This window comes from Hyperolius riggenbachi, chromosome 11 (genome assembly GCF_040937935.1).
Source record: "Hyperolius riggenbachi isolate aHypRig1 chromosome 11, aHypRig1.pri, whole genome shotgun sequence".
In the NCBI taxonomy this organism is placed as follows: Eukaryota; Metazoa; Chordata; class Amphibia; order Anura; family Hyperoliidae; genus Hyperolius; species Hyperolius riggenbachi.
In genome coordinates, this window is record NC_090656.1 from 252,471,106 (window position 1) to 252,494,448 (window position 23,343).

The 23,343-nt window shown below is 50.9% G+C and overlaps 1 protein-coding gene across 4 annotated transcripts in view; it reads left to right on the forward strand.

The window, feature by feature from the left end:
* AMBRA1 (autophagy and beclin 1 regulator 1) overlaps positions 1–23,343 on the forward strand; it is a 197,430-nt gene that overhangs the window by 143,748 nt on the left and 30,339 nt on the right. For all 4 annotated transcript variants that reach the window (XM_068260705.1, XM_068260706.1, XM_068260707.1 and 1 more), the window contains exons 12-15: positions 5,091–5,201; positions 5,693–5,881; positions 8,955–9,109; positions 20,035–20,174. In XM_068260705.1, coding sequence (XP_068116806.1) covers positions 5,091–5,201; positions 5,693–5,881; positions 8,955–9,109; positions 20,035–20,174 — 595 coding nt within the window. The remainder of the gene's footprint in view (positions 1–5,090; positions 5,202–5,692; positions 5,882–8,954; positions 9,110–20,034; positions 20,175–23,343) is intronic.

A 23,343-nucleotide genomic window follows, 5' to 3' on the forward strand; every position in this document is an offset into this window, starting at 1 on the left:
TCACTGAGGTTTGGTGCTCTGCAGAGAGTCACTGAGACTTGGTGCTCTGCAGAGAGTCACTGAGATTTGGTGCTCTGCAGAGAGTCACTGAGACTTGGTGCTCTGCAGAGAGTCACTGAGATTTGGTGCTCTGCAGAGAGTCACTGAGGTTTAGTGCTCTGCAGAGAGTCGCTGAGGGTTGGTGCTCTGCAGAGAGTCACTGAGGGTTGGTGCTCTGCAGAGAGTCACTGAGACTTGGTGCTCTGCAGAGAGTCGCTGAGGGTTGGTGCTCTGCAGAGAGTCACTGAGGGTTGGTGCTCTGCAGAGAGTCACTGAGGGTTGGTGCTCTGCAGAGAGTCACTGAGGGTTGGTGCTCTGCAGAGAGTCACTGAGGTTCGGTGCTCTGCAGAGAATCGCTGAGGGTTGGCGCTCTGCAGAGAGTCGCTGAGACTTGGTGCTCTGCAGAGAGTCGCTGAGGGTTGGTGCTCTGCAGAGAGTCGCTGAGGGTTGGTGCTCTGCAGAGAGTCGCTGAGGGTTGGTGCTCTGCAGAGAGTCGCTGAGGGTTGGCGCTCTGCAGAGAGTCGCTGAGGGTTGGCGCTCTGCAGAGAGTCGCTGAGGGTTGGTGCTCTGCAGAGAGTCGCTGAGGGTTGGCGCTCTGCAGAGAGTCGCTGAGGGTTGGTGCTCTGCAGAGAGTCGCTGAGGGTTGGTGCTCTGCAGAGAGTCGCTGAGGGTTGGCGCTCTGCAGAGAGTCGCTGAGGGTTGGCGCTCTGCAGAGAGTCGCTGAGGGTTGGTGCTCTGCAGAGAGTCACTGAGGGTTGGTGCTCTGCAGAGAGTCGCTGAGGGTTGGCGCTCTGCAGAGAGTCACTGAGACTTGGTGCTCTGCAGAGAGTCGCTGAGGGTTGGTGCTCTGCAGAGAGTCACTGAGGGTTGGTGCTCTGCAGAGAGTCACTGAGGGTTGGTGCTCTGCAGATAGTCGCTGAGGGTTGGTGCTCTGCAGAGAGTCGCTGAGACTTGGTGCTCTGCAGAGAGTCGCTGAGGGTTGGTGCTCTGCAGAGAGTCGCTGAGGGTTGGTGCTCTGCAGAGAGTCGCTGAGGGTTGGTGCTCTGCAGAGAGTCACTGAGGGTTGGTGCTCTGCAGAGAGTCGCTGAGACTTGGTGCTCTGCAGAGAGTCGCTGAGGGTTGGTGCTCTGCAGAGAGTCGCTGAGACTTGGTGCTCTGCAGAGAGTCGCTGAGGGTTGGTGCTCTGCAGAGAGTCGCTGAGATTTGGTGCTGTGCAGAGAGTCGCTGAGATTTGGTGCTGTGCAGAGAGTCGCTGAGACTTGGTGCTCTGCAGAGAGTCACTGAGGGTTGGTGCTCTGCAGAGAGTCGCTGAGACTTGGTGCTCTGCAGAGAGTCGCTGAGACTTGGTGCTCTGCAGAGAGTCGCTGAGGGTTGGTGCTCTGCAGAGAGTCACTGAGGGTTGGTGCTCTGCAGAGAGTCGCTGAGGGTTGGTGCTCTGCAGAGAGTGGCTGAGACTTGGTGCTCTGCAGAGAGTCGCTGAGACTTGGTGCTCTGCAGAGAGTCGCTGAGGTTCGGTGCTCTGCAGAGAGTCGCTGAGGGTTGGTGCTCTGCAGAGAGTCGCTGAGACTTGGTGCTCTGCAGAGAGTCGCTGAGATTTGGTGCTGTGCAGAGAGTCGCTGAGGGTTGGCGCTCTGCAGAGAGTGGCTGAGACTTGGTGCTCTGCAGAGAGTCACTGAGGGTTGGTGCTCTGCAGAGAGTCGCTGAGGGTTGGCGCTCTGCAGAGAGTCGCTGAGATTTGGTGCTCTGCAGAGAGTGGCTGAGATTTGGTGCTCTGCAGAGAGTCACTGAGACTTGGTGCTCTGCAGAGAGTCGCTGAGACTTGGTGCTCTGCAGAGAGTCACTGAGACTTGGTGCTCTGCAGAGAGTCGCTGAGGGTTGGCGCTCTGCAGAGAGTGGCTGAGACTTGGTGCTCTGCAGAGAGTCACTGAGGGTTGGTGCTCTGCAGAGAGTCGCTGAGGGTTGGCGCTCTGCAGAGAGTCGCTGAGATTTGGTGCTCTGCAGAGAGTGGCTGAGATTTGGTGCTCTGCAGAGAGTCACTGAGACTTGGTGCTCTGCAGAGAGTCACTGAGACTTGGTGCTCTGCGGAGAGTCGCTGAGGGTTGGTGCTCTGCAGAGAGTCGCTGAGACTTGGTGCTCTGCAGAGAGTCGCTGAGACTTGGTGCTCTGCAGAGAGTCGCTGAGACTTGGCGCTCTGCAGAGAGTCACTGAGACTTGGCGCTCTGCAGAGAGTCGCTGAGACTTGGTGCTCTGCGGAGAGTCGCTGAGACTTGGTGCTCTGCAGAGAGTCACTGAGACTTGGTGCTCTGCAGAGAGTCGCTGAGACTTGGTGCTCTGCGGAGAGTCGCTGAGACTTGGTGCTCTGCAGAGAGTCGCTGAGGGTTGGCGCTCTGCAGAGAGTCGCTGAGGGTTGGCGCTCTGCAGAGAGTCGCTGAGGGTTGGCGCTCTGCAGAGAGTCGCTGAGGGTTGGTGCTCTGCAGAGAGTCGCTGAGGGTTGGTGCTCTGCAGAGAGTCACTGAGACTTGTTGCTCTGCAGAGAGTCGCTGAGACTTGGTGCTCTGCGGAGAGTCGCTGAGGGTTGGTGCTCTGCAGAGAGTCGCTGAGACTTGGTGCTCTGCAGAGAGTCACTGAGACTTGGTGCTCTGCAGAGAGTCACTGAGACTTGTTGCTCTGCAGAGAGTCGCTGAGACTTGGTGCTCTGCAGAGAGTCGCTGAGACTTGGTGCTCTGCAGAGAGTCGCTGAGGGTTGGCGCTCTGCAGAGAGTCACTGAGACTTGGTGCTCTGCAGAGAGTCACTGAGACTTGGTGCTCTGCAGAGAGTCACTGAGACTTGGTGCTCTGCAGAGAGTCGCTGAGGGTTGGTGCTCTGCAGAGAGTCACTGAGGGTTGGTGCTCTGCAGAGAGTCGCTGAGGGTTGGCGCTCTGCAGAGAGTCACTGAGACTTGGTGCTCTGCAGAGAGTCACTGAGACTTGGTGCTCTGCAGAGAGTCACTGAGACTTGGTGCTCTGCAGAGAGTCACTGAGACTTGGTGCTCTGCAGAGAGTCACTGAGGGTTGGTGCTCTGCAGAGAGTCGCTGAGACTTGGTGCTCTGCAGAGAGTCACTGAGGGTTGGTGCTCTGCAGAGAGTCGCTGAGGGTTGGTGCTCTGCAGAGAGTCGCTGAGGTTCGGTGCTCTGCAGAGAGTCGCTGAGACTTGGTGCTCTGCAGAGAGTCACTGAGACTTGGTGCTCTGCAGAGAGTCGCTGAGACTTGGTGCTCTGCAGAGAGTCGCTGAGGGTTGGCGCTCTGCAGAGAGTCACTGAGACTTGGTGCTCTGCAGAGAGTCGCTGAGGGTTGGTGCTCTGCAGAGAGTCGCTGAGGGTTGGTGCTCTGCAGAGAGTCGCTGAGGGTTGGTGCTCTGCAGAGAGTAACTGAGGGTTGGTGCTCTGCAGAGAGTCGCTGAGGGTTGGTGCTCTGCAGAGAGTCGCTGAGGGTTGGTGCTCTGCAGAGAGTCGCTGAGACTTGGTGCTCTGCAGAGAGTCACTGAGACTTGGTGCTCTGCAGAGAGTCACTGAGGGTTGGTGCTCTGCAGAGAGTCGCTGAGACTTGGTGCTCTGCAGAGAGTCACTGAGGGTTGGTGCTCTGCAGAGAGTCGCTGAGGGTTGGTGCTCTGCAGAGAGTCGCTGAGGTTCGGTGCTCTGCAGAGAGTCGCTGAGACTTGGTGCTCTGCAGAGAGTCACTGAGACTTGGTGCTCTGCAGAGAGTCGCTGAGACTTGGTGCTCTGCAGAGAGTCGCTGAGGGTTGGCGCTCTGCAGAGAGTCACTGAGACTTGGTGCTCTGCAGAGAGTCGCTGAGGGTTGGTGCTCTGCAGAGAGTCGCTGAGGGTTGGTGCTCTGCAGAGAGTCGCTGAGGGTTGGCGCTCTGCAGAGAGTCGCTGAGGGTTGGCGCTCTGCAGAGAGTCGCTGAGGGTTGGTGCTGTGCAGAGAGTCGCTGAGGGTTGGTGCTCTGCAGAGAGTCACTGAGGGTTGGCGCTCTGCAGAGAGTCGCTGAGGGTTGGCGCTCTGCAGAGAGTCGCTGAGGGTTGGCGCTCTGCAGAGAGTCGCTGAGGGTTGGTGCTCTGCAGAGAGTCGCTGAGGGTTGGTGCTCTGCAGAGAGTCACTGAGGGTTGGTGCTCTGCAGAGAGTCGCTGAGACTTGGTGCTCTGCAGAGAGTCGCTGAGGGTTGGTGCTCTGCAGAGAGTCGCTGAGGGTTGGCGCTCTGCAGAGAGTCGCTGAGACTTGGTGCTCTGCAGAGAGTCGCTGAGGGTTGGTGCTCTGCAGAGAGTCACTGAGGGTTGGTGCTCTGCAGAGAGTCACTGAGGGTTGGCGCTCTGCAGAGAGTCGCTGAGACTTGGTGCTCTGCAGAGAGTGGCTGAGGGTTGGTGCTCTGCAGAGAGTCGCTGAGGGTTGGTGCTCTGCAGAGAGTCGCTGAGGGTTGGTGCTCTGCAGAGAGTCGCTGAGGGTTGGTGCTCTGCAGAGAGTCGCTGAGGGTTGGTGCTCTGCAGAGAGTCGCTGAGGGTTGGCGCTCTGCAGAGAGTCGCTGAGGGTTGGCGCTCTGCAGAGAGTCGCTGAGGGTTGGCGCTCTGCAGAGAGTCGCTGAGGGTTGGTGCTCTGCAGAGAGTCGCTGAGGGTTGGTGCTCTGCAGAGAGTCGCTGAGGGTTGGCGCTCTGCAGAGAGTCGCTGAGGGTTGGTGCTCTGCAGAGAGTCGCTGAGGGTTGGTGCTCTGCAGAGAGTCGCTGAGGGTTGGCGCTCTGCAGAGAGTCGCTGAGGGTTGGCGCTCTGCAGAGAGTCGCTGAGGGTTGGTGCTCTGCAGAGAGTCGCTGAGGGTTGGTGCTCTGCAGAGAGTCGCTGAGACTTCATGGAATATGGCCCTTGTGGACTGGAGTGCTACACTTGTGAGTTAGACCTTTGCTATACAGTATTGTATATTTATTTTAATGAGCGCATATTTCGTATTTGTGCAAATAAACCCATAGATGACTTCTGCTGTTGTAGCCGCCATATTACAAGGCGTGTTTTGTGCTTCTCCCCTCAGGTGCTGTGATCGGTGATGGGCAGTCTGCTGTGGCCAGTAATATCGCTAATACAACCTACAGACTGCAGTGGTGGGACTTCACTAAATACGACTTACCAGAGATTAGTAACGGTAGGTACCTCACATTGTGGCTTGCTTATGTTATTCCCCTCCTGTTCCTGTAGCCTGTCTTCCTGTCTTGACTTCCCGTCTTGCGACCTGTCGTCCTGTCTGACGACCTTTCTTCCTGTCTGACGACCTCTCTTCCTGTCTGACGACCTCTCTTCCTGTCTGACGACCTCTCTTCCTGTCTGACGACCTCTCTTCCTGTCTGACGACCTCTCTTCCTGTCTGACGACCTCTCTTCCTGTCTGACGACCTCTCTTCCTGTCTGACGACCTCTCTTCCTGTCTGACGACCTCTCTTCCGGTCTGACGACCTGTCTTCCGGTCTGACGACCTGTCTTCCGGTCTGACGACCTGTCTTCCGGTCTGACGACCTGTCTTCCGGTCTGGCGACCTGGTGTCCTGTCTGGCGTCCTGTCGTCCTGTCTGGCGACCTGTCGCTGTCTTCCTGTCTTGTGACCTGTCTTCCTGTCTAACGACGTCTTCCTGTCTGCGCAGCTACCGCCAACGTGCTGGTCCAGAACTGCAAGATCTACAATGACGCCAGCTGTGACATCTCGGCTGACGGGCAACTTCTGGCAGCCTTCATACCAAGCAGCCAGCGTGGCTTTCCTGACGAGGGCATACTGGCGGTCTATTCCCTTGCACCGCACAACCTGGGCGAGATCCTCTTCACCAAGCGTTTTGGTAAGGCGTAATCCGACGTGATCACTGAGCACGGGACATGAAAAGTATTCCAATTACCTCTCAGCTATGAAATAACACACTGCTACATTTCTCTATGTTCAGAAGTACAGATTTATAAGTGTACTCAAATGTGGCTAAAATAAGTAAAATGGGGCACTGATCAGTCATGCAGTATGATTTCAGTAATTCTTGTTCCATCAGAAAGAGGGTGTGCTTGGCTGGTACAGCTACCAATGCTCCCCCCACAGTACATCAGTTGGCATATTTCGGGGGCTAGAAGAGTTGCAGACTTGCTGCCTGGAAAGCAAATGACAACACCTGAACTGAAAGGAACATGAAGGCTGCCATGTTTATTTCTTATAAAGTCATTGGGAATCTATTAAAAAAATAGCCAGATACTGAAAGGGAAGGTTCAGGGACCAAATTCACTTACCTGGGGCTTCCTCCAGCCCGTGGGAGGCAGGACGTGCCCTCTGCGCCGCTCCGCAGGCTCCCGGTGGTCTCCGGTGGCGCACCTGGCCAGGTCGGCTGACAGGTCGTGCTCTTCTGCGCTCCAATCTGCGTCTCACTGGTGCGCACTGACGTCATCGGACGTCCTCCGGGCTGTACTGCGCAGGTTCAGTAGTTCTGTGCCTGCGCAGTACAGCCCGGAGGACGTCCGATGACATCAGTGAAACGCACATTGGAGCGCAGAAGAGCCCAACCTGGCAGCCGGCCTGGCCAGGTCGGGTGCGCCACCGGAGGAGACCGGAAGCCTGCAGAGCAGCGGCGAGGGCACCTCCTGCCTTCCACGGGCTGGAGGAAGCCCCAGGTAAGTGGATTTGGATTTTTATTTTTTTTCACAGAGTCCCTGAACCTTCCCTTTAAGGAGAGTGAATGCTCTGGTTCCAGATTAGCCTTACCTCTCCACCTGGTCCCCGTTCCAGCGCTGGCTCCCTGGTGGCAGTACTCAACCAATTTTTTCAAATACTGCTCTACCTGCTGCTGAAAGGAGGCTTCGGGGAGTCCAAGTGCTCAGAAAAATGGTCCGCTCCATACTGCGCACACAATCACTCTCTACTGCGCACTCGCATGTGTGCAGTACAGAGCCACCTGTCTTCAGGAGGACTCGGCTCCAGAAGACTTCCGAAGTCCCTCGTGGCGGTTGATTCAAACGGAGGAGCTGCAATGAGCAGATTAGGAGAGGAACGGGAAGGCTCTATAGGGCCCAGAGCCTTCCCTCTTCCCATTGACTTTAAACAATACTGTTCCCTTGCATCCTGTTTTATGCATCAGTAATGTCTGAATCACACACTAGAAACTTGTCAAATCTAGTCAGACTTCAGTTAGTAACATCTGATCTTCATGCTTATTCAGGGGCTATAGCTAAATGTATTAAATGATTAGCTGGACAGCCAGGCAATGTGCGTTGTTTAGAAGGCAATAAATAGGGCAGCTTCCATATCCCTCTCCGTTTAGGTGTGCTTTAAGCCAAGGACCACAATCCAGGTGAATTGGGGGGTTACAGCGTTTGGTTAGAAATAAAGAGTAGATGGTGTCTCAAAACTATACAATTTTTAAAGGTGGGAAGTGATTGACTTGCCTCCAATAATTACAGTTTAAAAAAAGGTGTTTTGTGAGATCTACTACCCCGCCATCAGGTTAGTTTTATCTGGGATTTCAAACTCCAGTCCTCAAGGGGTTAAAGAGAACCCGAGGTGGGTTTGGCAAATCCTATTAGGACACAGGCATGTTCTGTACACAATCGCCAGCCTCTGTGTCCTTGCATTGTGCGTCCAGTTTGTTGCTTAAAGAGACACTGAAGCGAAAAAAAAATTATGATATTATGATTTGTATGTGTAGTACAGCTAAGAAATAAAACATTAAGATCAGATACATCAGTCTAATTGTTTCCAGCACAGGAAGAGTTAAGAAACTCCAGTTGTTATCTCTATACAAAAAAGCCATTAAACTCTACGACTTTCAAAGTCGTGAAGGGGGCTGTTTTCTGACTTTTATTATCTCAAGTGTTAGTTACCTTTTTACTTTTTCTCTGCTAGAGGAGAGGTCATTAGTTCACAGACTGCTCTGAAAGACTCATTTTGAATGCTGAGTGTTGTGTAATCTGCACATATTATAGAATGATGCAATGTTAGAAAAACACTATATACCTGAAAATGAAAATAAGAGAATATTTTCTTTGCTGCTAATCTTCTAGTAATTATTCATAGTACACAACCAATTCATTATATCATATATTTTTTTTCACTTCAGTGTCTCTTTAAAGTGGATCCGAGATAAACTTTTACTCATTGCATAATTGTGTTCCTTTCATATAATTTCTAGGGCGTTCCTCAAGCCAAATACTTTTTTTATTGTTTTAATACTCTAATTCCCAATAAACGAATTAAGCCTCGCTCACAGCTTCTCCAGAGAGCCTTGGCACTCTCAGCCTTAGTAGCAAGGGCTTATGGGAGCTCAGTCTGTGCAGGAGGAGGAGGTTACTAGCCAGAGATTTCAGAGGCAGAATGGAGGAGGGGGGAGTGGAGTTTTCACAGGCTGAGGGCTGCTATCAGCTTGCCTTAGTGTAATGTGAGAAACAGAACATGGCCGCTCTCATTGTATCACAGGAAGAAATAATCATATACTATTGACGCTGTTTGCAGCTAGATTTGCTGTGTAAACTATCTAAACTTATAAGATATATAGACAAGTTACTTGTTATAGCTAGTTTTTCATCTCGGATCCGCTTTAACAGCAGAGTATGGCATCCGTGTTCTCCCCAGGCTCTTTTAGCCGGGTGCTCCACCCGGCTAGTTTTGGTGAGCACCCAGCAGTTTTCAGCTCACCACCTCCTCCTCTATAAGCAGAGTTGTGCAGAGAAGCACTGGCCCTGCATTCTCTCATCTCGCCCCACCTGGCTACTTTTTCATGCCACCCGGCTGAAAACAAATTCTGTGGAGAACACTGGGCATAATCCAGGTTTCTGGAGGAAGAAACTCTGATTTGAACTTTCCTTCCTCCTGCGGTCTTTATTCCTGGGGACGGATGTTACTGCCGGTGACTGACTTGAACCTGTCTGTTCTCTGCACAGGTCCCAACGCCATCTCTGTGAGTTTGTCCCCGATGGGCCGCTACGTGATGGTGGGTCTGGCCTCTCGCAGGATCCTGCTGCACCCTTCCACAGAGCACATGGTGGCTCAGGTCTTCCGGTTGCAGAAGCCGCACGGAGGGGAAACGTCCATGAGGGTAAGTCCTCCATTATCTGTGCCTGCCTTACGTCATTGTACGAGTATGTATTGTTTAATTTTGTGCCATGTCTCCTTTAACCCAATCAGTATCAGCCGTCTCCTGCTCCTTAACCCTTTGGGGACTGGCCACCTAACCCCCCTTAAGGACCAGGCGTTTTTGCATGGGGGAAGGGGGCGGGGGAGACAAGCAGCCGAATCCCTGGTAGGGCTACCTAGGCATGGGGTCCCCAGTGTAGGCAGGTTTCCCACCTGTAGCTGGCAGCCATTACTCACCTCCCAGGCTCCAGCGATGAGCCGCAGTAGACCCATCCGCTCCGGCCAGCATCTCCGCTCGTGCTGACTCTCAGTTCCGGGTCCCGGCTTGATGACGTCATCAAGCCCAGGACCTGCCACTGACGTCAGAGCAAGCTGGGTTGCCAGCCAGAGCGGAGGGGAGCGTAGATCGTCGTGGGGACATCAAGGAGGTAAGTGGATCCTCTTCCGTCCCCCCCCCCACTAAAGCAGCTCTAATGGTGATCACTATGATCCGCCGGCGATCATATCAATCACGTGATCAGAAGCCATACGCGATGGCTTCTGATCACTTAGGGGATATGACAGCCTAATCTCCCTTTCTCGGATGCGCGCGGAAACGACGGGTGGTGTAAATCCTATGCCACATCAGGCCAGAACAGCCACAAGTGTGGCATAGGATCTCATAGAGGCGGTCCCCAAAAGGTTAAAGCAGGCCCGAACTCTTGCACAGCACACAATGAAAAGTCTTCATTCCACATAAAGTTACTGAAGAATTCCACCTCTCTGTGGTCCTTTAGCCAGATCAAAGTGTCTAATCAGTTCTTATCAGCAGCTGTGAATAGACTGCAAGAGAGCTCTGCCAAGGCAACTCCCCTTTATACAGTCTCACTTCTCAGGCCGACAATTGCTTATATGCACTATCTACCTGCCACAGATTGTCAGTGATGAAGTGAGACGTTTGGGCTCTTGCCTTGTAGCACTAGGTCCCCGGCTCAAATCCCAGCCAGGGCACTATCTGCAAGGAGGTTGTATGTTCTCCCCATGTCTGCTTGGGTTTCCTCCGGGCACACCAGTTTCCTCATACATCCCAAAAACATAGACATACATTTTTTGTTTTCCCCGATATATTGGCCCTAAACTATGATACATACACAACACAATACATACATAGACATATGACTATGGTAGGGATTAGATTGTGAGATCCTCTGAGGGACAGTTAAGTGAGAAGACAATATATACTCTGTACATCGCTGCGGAAGATGGTAGCGCTATATAAATACTAAATAATAATTGCCTGGATAGATTGTTCTTGGAACGATGGACACTGCTCTACAAGGGAGGTTGGAGAATGTGCGAGATAATTCAGGCTTTGGAATGGGAAGTAATGATGAACTCAAAACTGTGAGTAGATAGAAGCGAACAGGGTGTTGCTTGTGCCCCTGAGTCCTGTTCCAGCTGTTGTCTTCCCTGTGCCAATAATGGGGAAGTGTTCCGAGTGGCAGTTGGTGGGGGAAGTGTTCCGAGTGGCAGTTGGTGGGGGAAGTGTTCCCAGTGCCGGTTGGAGGGGAAAGTGTTCCCAGTGCCGGTTGGTGGGGGAAGTGTTCCCAGTGCCAGTTGGTGGGGAAGTGTTCCCAGTGCCAGTTGGTGGGGAAGTGTTCCCAGTGCCAGTTGGTGGGGAAGTGTTCCCAGTGCCAGTTGGTGGGGAAGTGTTCCCAGTGCCAGTTGGTGGGGAAGTGTTCCCAGTGCCAGTTGGTGGGGAAGTGTTCCCTGTGCCAGTTGGTGGGGGAAGTGTTTCCAGTGCCAGTTGGTGGGGGAAGTGTTCCCAGTGCCAGTTGGTGGGGGAAGTGTTCCCAGTGCCAGTTGGTGGGGGAAGTGTTCCCAGTGCCAGTTGGTGGGGGAAGTGTTCCCAGTGCCAGTTGGTGGGGGAAGTGTTCCCTGTGCCAGTTGGTGGGGGAAGTGTTCCCTGTGCCAGTTGGTGGGGGAAGTGTTCCCTGTGCCAGTTGGTGGGGGAAGTGTTCCCTGTGCCAGTTGGTGGGGGAAGTGTTCCCTGTGCCGTTTGCTGTGGGCAGAGCTCTCTCTCTCTCTCTGTAATATTTAGAGATCTCCAGATGAGTCTCTGCATTTATGCACACCTTGCCGCTGTGTCCATCCCGCTCGCTTTGCTTCCGTTAAATATTCTGCATTCGCGCCCTGCTGCCTGTTCAGTGCAAGTTGAGATTCCCAGAAGCCCGTTACTTTATGCACAGCCGTGATGTGTGCGAGATCTCCGCTGAGATGCCAGAAATAACCCACCTCACAGGCGGCCAGCCTAGCTCAGCACACGGAGGAGGCTCGCTGCACTCGTATCTGAACACATGCCAGACTCGTGCCTCCTCCTTCCTAATATATTCACAGCCCCACTCATCCCCATCTCCTAAACCTGTCTGCAAGTGGGCCGCTGTCCACCCCGTCTGCAAGGGGGCCGCTGCCCACCCTGTCTGCAAGGGGGCCGCTGCCCACCCCGACTGCAAGGGGGCCGCTGTCTACCACGTCTGCAAGGGGGCCGCTGTCCACCCCGTCTGCAAGTGGGCCGCTGTCCACCCCGTCCGCAAGGGGGCCCGCTGTCCACCCCGTCCACAAGGGGGCCCGCTGTCCACCCCGTCCACAAGGGGGCCCGCTGTCCACCCCGTCCGTAAGGGGGCCCGCTGTCCACCCCGTCCGTAAGGGGGCCCGCTGTCCACCCCGTCCGTAAGGGGGCCCGCTGTCCACCCCGTCCGTAAGGGGGCCCACTGTCCACCCCGTCCGCAAGGGGGCCGCTGTCCACCCCGTCCGCAAGGGGGCCCGCTGTCCACCCCGTCCGCAAGGGGGCCGCTGAGTAGTTGGGGCGCTTTTTGCACGGGGAGGTATGTAGTCTCCCTTGTGGCTGCATCCCACTTCGTTCCTTGTTACTTCTCTGTTGTAGCGGCTGCATATTGATGCTGGGGGGGGGGGGTGCCCTTTGATCCTCACGCTGACACGTGGTACACTGGCGCTCCTCTCTTGTCATAATCAATGTGCGCCAGGCTGATGTGTTCCAGACGCACATTGATTATGACAAAAGGGGAGCGCCAGTGTACCACGTGTCAGCGTAAGGATCAAAGGGCACCCTCACAGCATCAATATGCTGCCGATACAACGGAGAAGTTACAAGGAACGAAGGGACGCAGGCCCCAGGGAGGTGCAGTAAGAGATCGCACACCTCCCCAAACGCATACCCTCTACTCCTCTCCTAACAGCTCTCTCCCCCCCCCAAACAAAAAACAAAAAAAGGCCTAGCACATATTTCCCCCAAAAAAGAAAGACAGTGGCCTCAATTCACTAAGATCATGCTGGAGATAAGGCAAGAGGAAACTTACCTCCACACAGTGAGAGTTATCTTATCTCTTCATTCCTTATGTTACCTCCTCTGTAGTTAAGTTACCTCCTCTGTAGTTAATTTACCTCCTCTGTAGTTATTTTCACACACAGTTAATAAACAGCCTGTCTTTAACTCTGGAGTTATTTTAAGGATTGAAGAGTTAATTTAAAGACAGAAGAGGTAACTTTAGGTTTGCCTGAGGTAAAATGTTTCCTGAATACTACATGCATTATCACCATGGTAACAACTCTAGAAACGTTATTAAAGACAGGAGAGAAGCTTAGTGAATTGAGGCCAGTGTCTATTAGGGGAAAGACGGTAGTAAAATATCCGCGATCCCCACAGCGAAAATGCTCCGCCAAGTGAGAACATTAGTGATCTTGCATTTTAGGCTTAAAGAGGAACTGTAACCCAGGATTGCGCTTCATCCCAATCAGAAGCTGATACCCCCTTTCCCATGAGAAATCTTTACCTTTTCTCAAACAGATCATCAGGTGGGTCTGTGTGGCTGATATTGTGGTGAAACTCCTCCCACAGTGTGATGTCATGACCATGGTCCTGACAGTTTCTCGTCTTTGAACCTCATTGCATTGTGGGTAAAAACAGCTGTTTACAACTGTCAAGCCACCAGTATCTCCCTCTGTGCATATGTATATCTAGAAGACAAATAACCCTTTTAACCTATCCCAATGGTAATGGCTGTGGTTATAGATAATTGCAGTTGGTGCGGTCTGTTTTTTTTTTTCTTCTTCACGTCTGTCAGTAGTAAACATGATGACCTGTAAGATGATTGTGGATCAAACAGTATGAAAAAAATTGCACAGCGAATAGCAATCATTTATTGATCTCTCTTATATTTAACTTCTCACTTTGCAATTCGTTTTATTTTTTGCCCCTTTTTGCTTCTTTCCTCTTTAACTACTACGTAGATTTCAAACACCATCTGCAGTGCGCATCCGACGTTTCCGTCGCTCCGCGCCGAACGGGCCGCTGAAACCCGACGTCTCCTGCCGCAGCTCACTGACTCTGCCTGTCTCTATGACGGCAGAGCCATGTGTGTCGGTCAGAAGCCGCTTTCATTGCCTCCTGGCCGTGTCTATCAATGTAAGCTGCTCCCATTGGCTTACAATAATAGACATGGTCAGGAGCCAATGAAAGCAGCTCCTGACCGGCTCACATGACTCTGCCGTCATAGAGACGGCCGAGTCTATGTCCTTAGGATCCCGGTGGCGGCAGTTGCGGCGGGTATGCGCGGCGATTCGGCGGGATTCCGTCCATGTACCAGCGGTCTCTGGTCTTTAAGGGGGCAGAGACCGCAGGTACATCAGTGGTTAAAGGACCACTCCAACAAAAAAAAAGTAAGCAGTTAAAATCTGACATAACTGACAGGTTTTGGACTAATCCATCTCCTCGTGGGGCGTTCTCAGGGTTCTCTTTGTTTTCAAAAGCGTTTCCTGAACAGCAGTTGCTAGTCTGACAAAATAGTGTGCAAGTGAGTAGGGAGGCTGGCTGGTATCTTACTATTTTGGCAGTTAAGCTGCTGTTGAGGAAATGCTATTGAAAACAAAGAACCCCTGAGAATCCCCCATGAGGAGATGGACTACTCCAAAACCAGTCGGTTCTGTCAGGGTAGGAACACACTAGGCAGAAACACTAGCGTTGCGTAAAACGCTAACGTTAAAGAGAACCTGAACTGAAAATAAAAAGTCAGAATAACCCTACACAAGTCATACTTACCTCCCATGTAGTCTACTCCTCAATCTTTCTCCTCTCCTGCGTCCCATTTGTCCACTGTGATCAATGGAATTCTCCCTCCTCCATTTTGAAAATGGCCATTACCCCATAACCGCTTCCTGGTCAGCACACTGTTGCACTGTAATTTTACCGACTTGAGCCAAAGGGAAACATAGACATTATCTTGTACATTCAGTTGTAACTGACATCTGCTGATATATAACTGACAGCAACTGGTATATTTCAGTTCTGACAAAATCTTGTCAGAACTGGAAGGGATCACTGTCAGAAGAAAATGGTGAGCTTCTGAGAGGAACTGACAGTGAGGTTAGTATGTAATATTCATTTGCAGCGACGTCATGTGTTTATTTTAAATAATTTTACTCGCTTCAGGTTCCCTTTAACGCACATAATGCAAGTCAATGGGCCTTATGAAAAAGGCATATGTTCTCAAAAACGCGCATTGCAGAACTTGCTACATATTTTTCTAAAACGCCTCTAATGTATGTCAATGGTGACGCACAGGTATAGTGTATTATTCAGTTTCCTATGCTTTTTTTTTTCCCGTTCTTCAACCAAGTTTAACCTCCCTGCCGGGAGTTGGCTAGCCGCTGCAGGGGATCACATGGCCCCGGGAGGATTCTTTTAAATAAAAATGTCGCTATATTCTTCTGCTTGCACTGCGCCAGCTAATTATGTCCCCCAAGAGCCTCCGGTCCCCACCAATTGCCCCCGATCACCGCCATAATACGTACCCCCCCCCCCAGGAATTCCGCGATGGCGCCTCCTCCCAATCAGCTCCAGGCTTCGCTATGGGGAGGATCGGGACTGCACATGACATAGATGACGTCATGTCCGATCGTCGCCATAGCGACGAGTGAAGCTGATTGGTAAAGCTGCGGCTCTCACGCGATCGCCGAGGGGTAAATATTGCCGGCGGCGATCGGGGGATCAGAGGGGGGCCGGGAGGCTTGGGAGACATAACTAGCTAGCAAACTGCTAGCTTAGACACAATCGCGCACATTTTATTTTTTAAAAAATCCTCCCGCGGACGCTGCCTCTAAAACTGCGTACCGCCAGGGAGGTTAATGATGTCTTTCCACTTCCTGTTGACTTTCTAGTGATTTGTATAAAACGTATGCAAAACACACAAAAACTCACATGCAATTTATATGTGCAAAAACACAAACAGATTAAAAAGCAAGAAAAACGCCTGTGCGAAAAGGAAACGTGCTGAAAAACGCACAAACGCGTATGGAGCAAAATGCAACCTTTCACGTAACGCCTAGTGTGTTCCCAGCCTCAGATTTGAACTGCTTGCTTTTCTTGCTGGCGTGGTCCTTTTAATGGACCCCTAGCATTGAAAGGCAGGATAAATGTCAGTTGACCTGCCAAGTAAATGAGCTGGACCTGAGCTGGTTAAGAACCCAGTTTGGCTGGTCGCAGTCGGCGGGTCAGCGCTATAATAACTAGGTGCTCCGTGCAACCTGACTCTGGTGCCATGGCAACCGCATCCACCGGGGAGCGATGAAGGGTTTGAGGTGCTGCAGGTGGGTGCGGAGCCGGAGAGGGAGCTGCAGGGCACAGGATGGATTGGCGCTGGTGGCGTCTTCAGGAAGGAGGTTTTAAGGCGACCCTGCGGGCCACAACAGCAGCTTCCCGAATAAGCCTGGCAGAGCCTGTGACAGAGGAGGCACCGCGGGCTGGAGGGCAGCCGGGAAAGCGGAGCGTTAATTGCACAGGCAGCCGCCGCTGATTATCTCTTCTCAACACCCCAATCGTGTTAATTCCCAGTAAAATGGTGTCATGCGATGAGAAGCGGCTTCCTGGCTAATTACGCGACCTCTGCTGTGGGTTTGCGTGGATCCTCTGTTGTCAGCGTGAGGCCGGGATCTCTCACGGGAACGCCCGCACTCAGCGCGGAGCAGAGGTCGCAGACGCTGGTGCTTAATGATGCTTTCTGAAGGGTTTCAGCTAAACTTGTAATAAACACCAGGGAGTCGGGGTGGACAGAAACTACTTAAAGGGTAACTCCGCCAGGCCCTTCTTGGGAGATGCTCAAGTACATACATATACACCAAGCACACTTCATAGCACATAGCTAGGTTGCATGTCATAATTACCCAAGAACACACACACAGCACACACACACAGCACATACGCAATACATGCACCACACATACACGCACCACACATACACACACACACACACACACACACACACACACACACACACACACACAACCCCCCCACACACACACACACACACACACACACACACAACCCCCCCACACACACACACACACACACACACACAGCACATACACACGCAACACACACCACAGCAAATACACACACCACATACACAACGCACAGCACATACATACGGAACACATACACGCACTGACACACAGCACGTATGCAACACACATACACACACACACACACACACACACACACACATATATACATGCATACACACACACACACACACACTGTATATACACACACACACACACACACACACACACACACACACACACACACACACACACTGTATATACACACACACACACACACTGTATATACACACACACACACACACACACACACATACACACACACACACACACACACACACACACTGTATATACACACACACACACACACACACACACACACACACACACACACACACACACACACACACTGTATACACACACACACACACACACACACTGTATACACACACACACACACACACACACACACACACACACACACACACACACACACACACACACACACACACACACACACACACACACACACACACACACACACTGTATACACACACACTGTATACACACACACTGTATACACACACACACACACACACACACACACACACACACACACACACACACACACTGTATACACACACACTGTATACACACACACACACACACACACACACACACACAGCACATGCGTACAACACATGCACAGTATACACACACAGCACAAACACACAGCACATACAACACACAGCACAGCAAATACAGTACACACACAGCACATACATACGCAGCACATACATACGCAACACATACACAACGCACAGCACATACATACGCAACACATACACAACGCACAGCACATACACATACGCAACACATACACAACGCACCGCACATACACATACGCAACACATACACATCGCACAGCACATACACATACGCAACACATACACAACGCACAGCACATACACACACACAGCACATACGTACAACACGTGCACAGTATACACGTACACACGTAGAACTGTTAACCAATCTGAATAGATTGATACAAAAAACAGATCAATTTCATTTATCTGATCGAAAACAACTGATTGTTTCTGATCAATTATCCACAGGATTATAGGAGATAACAAGCTTCCATCTCCTCTGCTATGTACCAGAATAGAGCAGGATGACTAAGATTTATTACAGCAGAAACATTTATGATTATATTTGATTGCCTGCAATGCAGGGACAGGTTGTAGACTACATAATAAACACAGAGCTGTGGGTAAGAAGAATTTTATGGCTACTATTAAAGCTGAATTATTGCAAATACCTTCTGTTTTCAGAAAGCAACATGACCTTTAGATCTAAGCACAGGTAGGCTTATTGGATACAGTGCTCCCAGCTCTATAGATTACACACAGGCTTACAGATGTGGAGATTGGACCTTCCAGCAGACGTCCCCGGGCCGGTGGCCTCACACATGTCAGTGACAGGAAGTGACCTTTGCCCTCCTGGAGGGAAGTCATCTATTGACCTTAAACAAGACATTTCCAGCCACCCACATCTCCCCGGGCTCCGGCCTCTCTGTTGCGATCAATTCGCCTTCATGAAGTCTTAATGGCTTATCAGTCAGGGCAGACGCATTGTGCTGCAAACCCCCCATCGTAAGCCAGATAAGCCTAGAGCAGCCAGGCACAGCCGCCATTGCTGTGCGCTCATGTCTGATTCTCCCGCCGTCAGAGAGGCGATCGCTGCGTGTAAAGCCTCCCGCAACGCTCCGCAGGAAATGCACGCTGTGTTCTGCACAAGAGTCGCTGATAAAGCCTTTCTCCTGATTTGTTATAAAATTGTTAAAAAAAATAAACAAGGACCTCTCTCATTGGTACATAAAGTGTCATCATAACAAAGTGGGGCTACAAGGTTTTAAAATGAGGTTTTCACACACACTTCAGCTAGTTATCTATCAGTATAAGCTCAGAGTTACAGCTTTTAGTATAGATGCTGGGGGTAGCAGAGATCAGCACACGGTGCAGCTAGTTTACTATAAGTACAGGCACAGAGTAACAGCTTATACTGTACATACTGGGGGTAGCAGAGATCAGCACACACTGCAGCTAGTTTACTATTAGTACAGGCACAGAGTAACAGCTTATACTGTACATACTGGAGGCAGCAGAGATCAGCACACACTGCAGCTAGTTTACTATCAGTACAGGCACAGAGTAACAGCTTATACTGTACATACTGGGGGTAGCAGAGATCAGCACACGCTGCAGCTAGTTTACTATCACTACAGGTACAGAGTAACAGCTTTTACTGTACATACTGGTGGTAGCAGAGATCAGCACACACTGCAGCTAGATTAGTATCAGTACAGGCACATAGTAACAGCTTATACCGGAGGCAGCAGAGATCAACACGCTGCAGCTAGTTTACTATCAGTACAGGCACAGAGTAACAGCTTATACTGTACATACTGGGGGTAGCAGAGATCCGCACACACTGCAGCTAGTTTACTATCAGTACAGGCACAGAGTAACAGCTTATACTGTACATACTGGGGGTAGCAGAGATCAACACACGCTGCAGCTAGTTTACTATAAGTACAGATACAGAGTAACAGCTTATACTGTACATACTGGGGGTAGCAGAGATCAACACACGCTGCAGCTAGTTTACTATCATTACAGGCACAGAGTAACTGCTTATACTGTACATACTGGGGGTAGCAGAGATCAGCATACACTGCAGCTAGTTTACTATCAGTACAGGCACAGAGTAACAGCTTATACTGTACATACTGGGGGTAGCAGAGATTAGCACACACTGCAGCTAGTTTACTATCAGTACAGGCACAGAGTAACAGCTTATACTGTACATACTGGGGGTAGCAGAGATCAGCACACACTGCAGCTAGTTTACTATCAGTACAGGCACAGAGTAACAGCTTATACTGTACATACTGGGGGTAGCAGAGATTAGCACACACTGCAGCTAGTTTACTATCAGTACAGGCACAGAGTAACAGCTTATTATGTACATACTGGGGGTAGCAGGGTCCAGCACACACTGCAGCTAGTTTACTATCAGTACAGGCACAGAGTAACAGCTTATACTGTACATACTGGAGGTAGCAGAGATCAGCACACGCTGCAGCTAGATTAGTATCAGTGCAGGCACACAGTAGCAGCTTATACTGTACATACTGGAGGTAGCAGAGATCGGCACACGCTGCAGCTAGTTTACTATCAGTACAGGCACAGAGTAACAGCTTATACTGTACATACTGGGGGTAGCAGAGATCAGCACACACTGCAGCTAGATTAGTATCAGTACAGGCACAGAGTAACAGCTCAGTAACAGCAGCCTCTCTATTGACCCTGCAATGATTCTGCTCCTCTTTGTTTTGCGTCAGGACTGTAGTATGCACAGTATCGTGTCTCCATCCTACAGCTCCCCCTCTATTGACCCTGCGATTTTCTCTCTCTCCTCTTTGTCTTTCAGCGAGTCTTTAACGTGCTGTACCCCATGCCTGCGGACCAGAGGCGACACGTCAGCATAAATTCTGCTCGATGGCTGCCGGAGCCCGGCCTGGGGCTAGCGTACGGTACCAACAAGGGGGACCTGGTGATCTGCCGACCTGAGTAAGTACTGGCCAAATACGTCTACAGCTAAACCTGCCCACACAGCTTGCAATCTAATTATACAGAAAATCTGTGTGCGGCAAGATGGTCCTCTGCCTTACCAAGCTGGATGCAGAGATTGTAGTCACATGACACTAAAGTGCCTCTGAACTCTGTCAGCAAAAAAAAAAAGGACCTGCCTGTGCAAACCCCTATCTTTCCAGCCCCCCCCCCCCCCAACCCTGCCGAAGCCGCCCCCTTCTCCTGGATTTAAGCTTTTGTATGTTTGTGCGATCCACAAGCAATAAAAAAGCAGAAACGTTGGATAAGTGCCTGGCTTTCTTACTTTCTGTATTTCTGGAAAATCACTGGTGTTCTGCTAGTTAATCCCTCCTTAGGCCTCGTTCCCATCAGGGCCGTTTCTGTGCGCTTTTCACAGCGCACTGCTCTGTGCGTTCAGCAAGGTATTGAATTTCCCGTGTAATTGTATGTGCCTGGTTCACATCTATGCGCTGCGTTGAGCTGCGTTACAAAAACAGGGTTGCATCAATTCTGTGCGTTCAGCTGTAAAGCGCACATCAATGCAAGTGAATGGCTGCGCTTCTTAAAGGGAAGGTTCAGGGAGGGGATTAAAAAAATAAAAATAAATTTCCACTTACCTGGGGCTTCCTCCAGCCCGTGGCAGGCAGGAGGTGCCCTCGCCGCCGCTCCGCAGGCTCCCGGTGGTCTCCGGTGCCCGACCCGACCTGGCCAGGCCGGCTGCCAGGTCGGGCTCTTCTGCGCTCCATTTCCTGGGACTTCTGCGTCCCACGCCGGCGCTCTGACGTCATCGGACGTCCGCCGGGCTGTACTGCGCAGTAGTAGCAGTAGTTCTGTGCATGCGCAGTACAGCCCGGTGGACGTCCGATGACGTCAGCGCGCCGGCGTGGGACGCAGAAGTCCCAGGAAATGGAGCGCAGAAGAGCCTGACCTGCCAGCCGGCCTGGCCAGGTCGGGTCGGGCACCGGAGACCACCGGGAGCCTGCGGAGCGGCGGCGAGGGCACCTCCTGCCTGCCACGGGCTGGAGGAAGCCCCAGGTAAGTGGAAATTTATTTTTATTTTTTTAATCCCCTCCCTGAACCTTCCCTTTAAGCGCATAGAAGACCCTATTTGGTAAAAAAAAATACATTTACATAGAAAAACAAAGCTTTGACAACTGCTACATTAAGCAAAACGTGCCTTAAAGAAGCGCAGCGCAACGCACATTAAAGCGCGCACAAGCGCATGCATTTTTTACCACGAGCTCTCACACGTTTCTCAGCGCAGTAGATGTGAACGAGGCCTTAGCGGTAATCCTGATTCAGGCTATATGCTGGAGCTGCTGCAGATATCTCCGTGGTATGTTTTTTTTTTTCCTTGTTTTTAGGGTCTAAAAGTTTGTGAAAAAATTGCATGACTTTTAGACCCCTAAATCTCAAAATAATCATAACGTCTGGTAGGTTAATTCTGATCGCAAAATATCAGTAATCTTTACCAATGTTTTACTAATACGAGCCCTTTCTCTTGATGCCTAGCATTGTAATTTGATCTCCCAGCTTTGTCAGCTGACTGTCTCGGCAAAGCAGTTAATTTGTAAACACAGGATGTCTTTTTTTTCATGAAAGCAGGAAGTAGACACACTGCAGATTTATTGCACGATTTGTATCCGCTGTAACTGATACAAATCCTACAATTTCTGGTTGAACTCGATGGACGCATGTCATTTTTCAACCCAAATAACTATGCAACAAAGAAATGTTTTTCTTTAAAAGTTATTATGCTGCTGCTTATTTTTAGAGCAGAGAGGAATTCTGAGTTCAGGTCCACCTATTTTTTTTCCTGTAATGTTCTCACATTGCAGATGGTCGTTGGGGAAATGATTGGACCACAGTGACACGCTTACAGGACCACGCGGCGCTTATTGAATTTTGCTAATCGGATACAGCGCAGCTGTCCATTGTAAACCAGCTTCAGCACAAACAAGCGCACTGATTTCAGGGCTGCCCGTCACTTAAAGGGAATCTAAACTGAGAAGGATATGGATTTTTCCTTTTAAAATAATACCAGTTGCCTGAATCGCCTGCTGATCCTGTGTCTCTAATACTTTTAGCCACAGCCCCTGAACAAGCATGCAGATCAGGTGCTCTGACTGAGGTCATAATGGATTAGCTGCATGCTTGTTTCAGGTGTGTGATTCAGCCACCACTGCAGCCAAAGATCAGCAGGACTGCCAGGCAACTGGTATTGTTTACAGGAAACATCCATATCACTCTCAGTTAAGGTTCCTTCCTGCCGGCCTGTATTGGCAGACCCCACGCAGCCATCTTCCAGGGAAGTCTCTTGTCAAGCCACTGCAGAGCCGCCAGCTACCATGCCTGGCTAGTGCATCGGTGGGGTCCCCCAGGGAGGGCATCAAACCGCCAGCCTGGGTGACGAGCCGCTAATGAGCTGAGCGTGTCAGTTTAATGTCGGGAAGTTTCCTGTGATTTGTTCTAAATCAGGCTTCATCTTTTTAGCGCCGTTCGCTTATCGCGTCCTGCGGTTATTGATCCCCACGATCAATATCTCTGATTAACAAGAGGCTTTCAGGTACGCTGCAGTGTTCCCCGCATGCCGCTCGCTGTCGAAACCTGTCAGCGGAGCGGGAAAACCACAGGCTCTACGAGGCGACACGGTGACATTATGTGGGCTTCAGACTGCGCTGTGCCTCTTTATTACTCAGGAAATATTACATTTCTTCAGTTATAAAGAGGAAATGTAATCCAGGGTTGAACTTCATCCCAATCAGTAGCTGATACCCCCTTTCCTACAAAAAATCTTTACCTTTTCTCAAATAGATGATCAGTGGGGTCTGTAGAGATAATATTGTGGTGAAACCCCTCCCAAGGTGTGATGTCAGGACCATGGTCCTGACCATTTCCTGTCTGTGAACCTCGTTTCATTGTGGGAAAGAACGGCTTTTTTCAACTGCCAAGAAAGCAGTATCTCACTCTGTGCATAGAACTCTCAGTAATGAACATTCCGTACAGATCACATGACAGGACTGAAGATGTCACCACATGTGATAAATCTCATATTAAAAATGATAAATGCATACAATTTACTTGAAATTTGAATGGGATTTGCATCTCTTTGATCATCCCCACCTTGGGGGGGGGGAGGGCGGGGCAC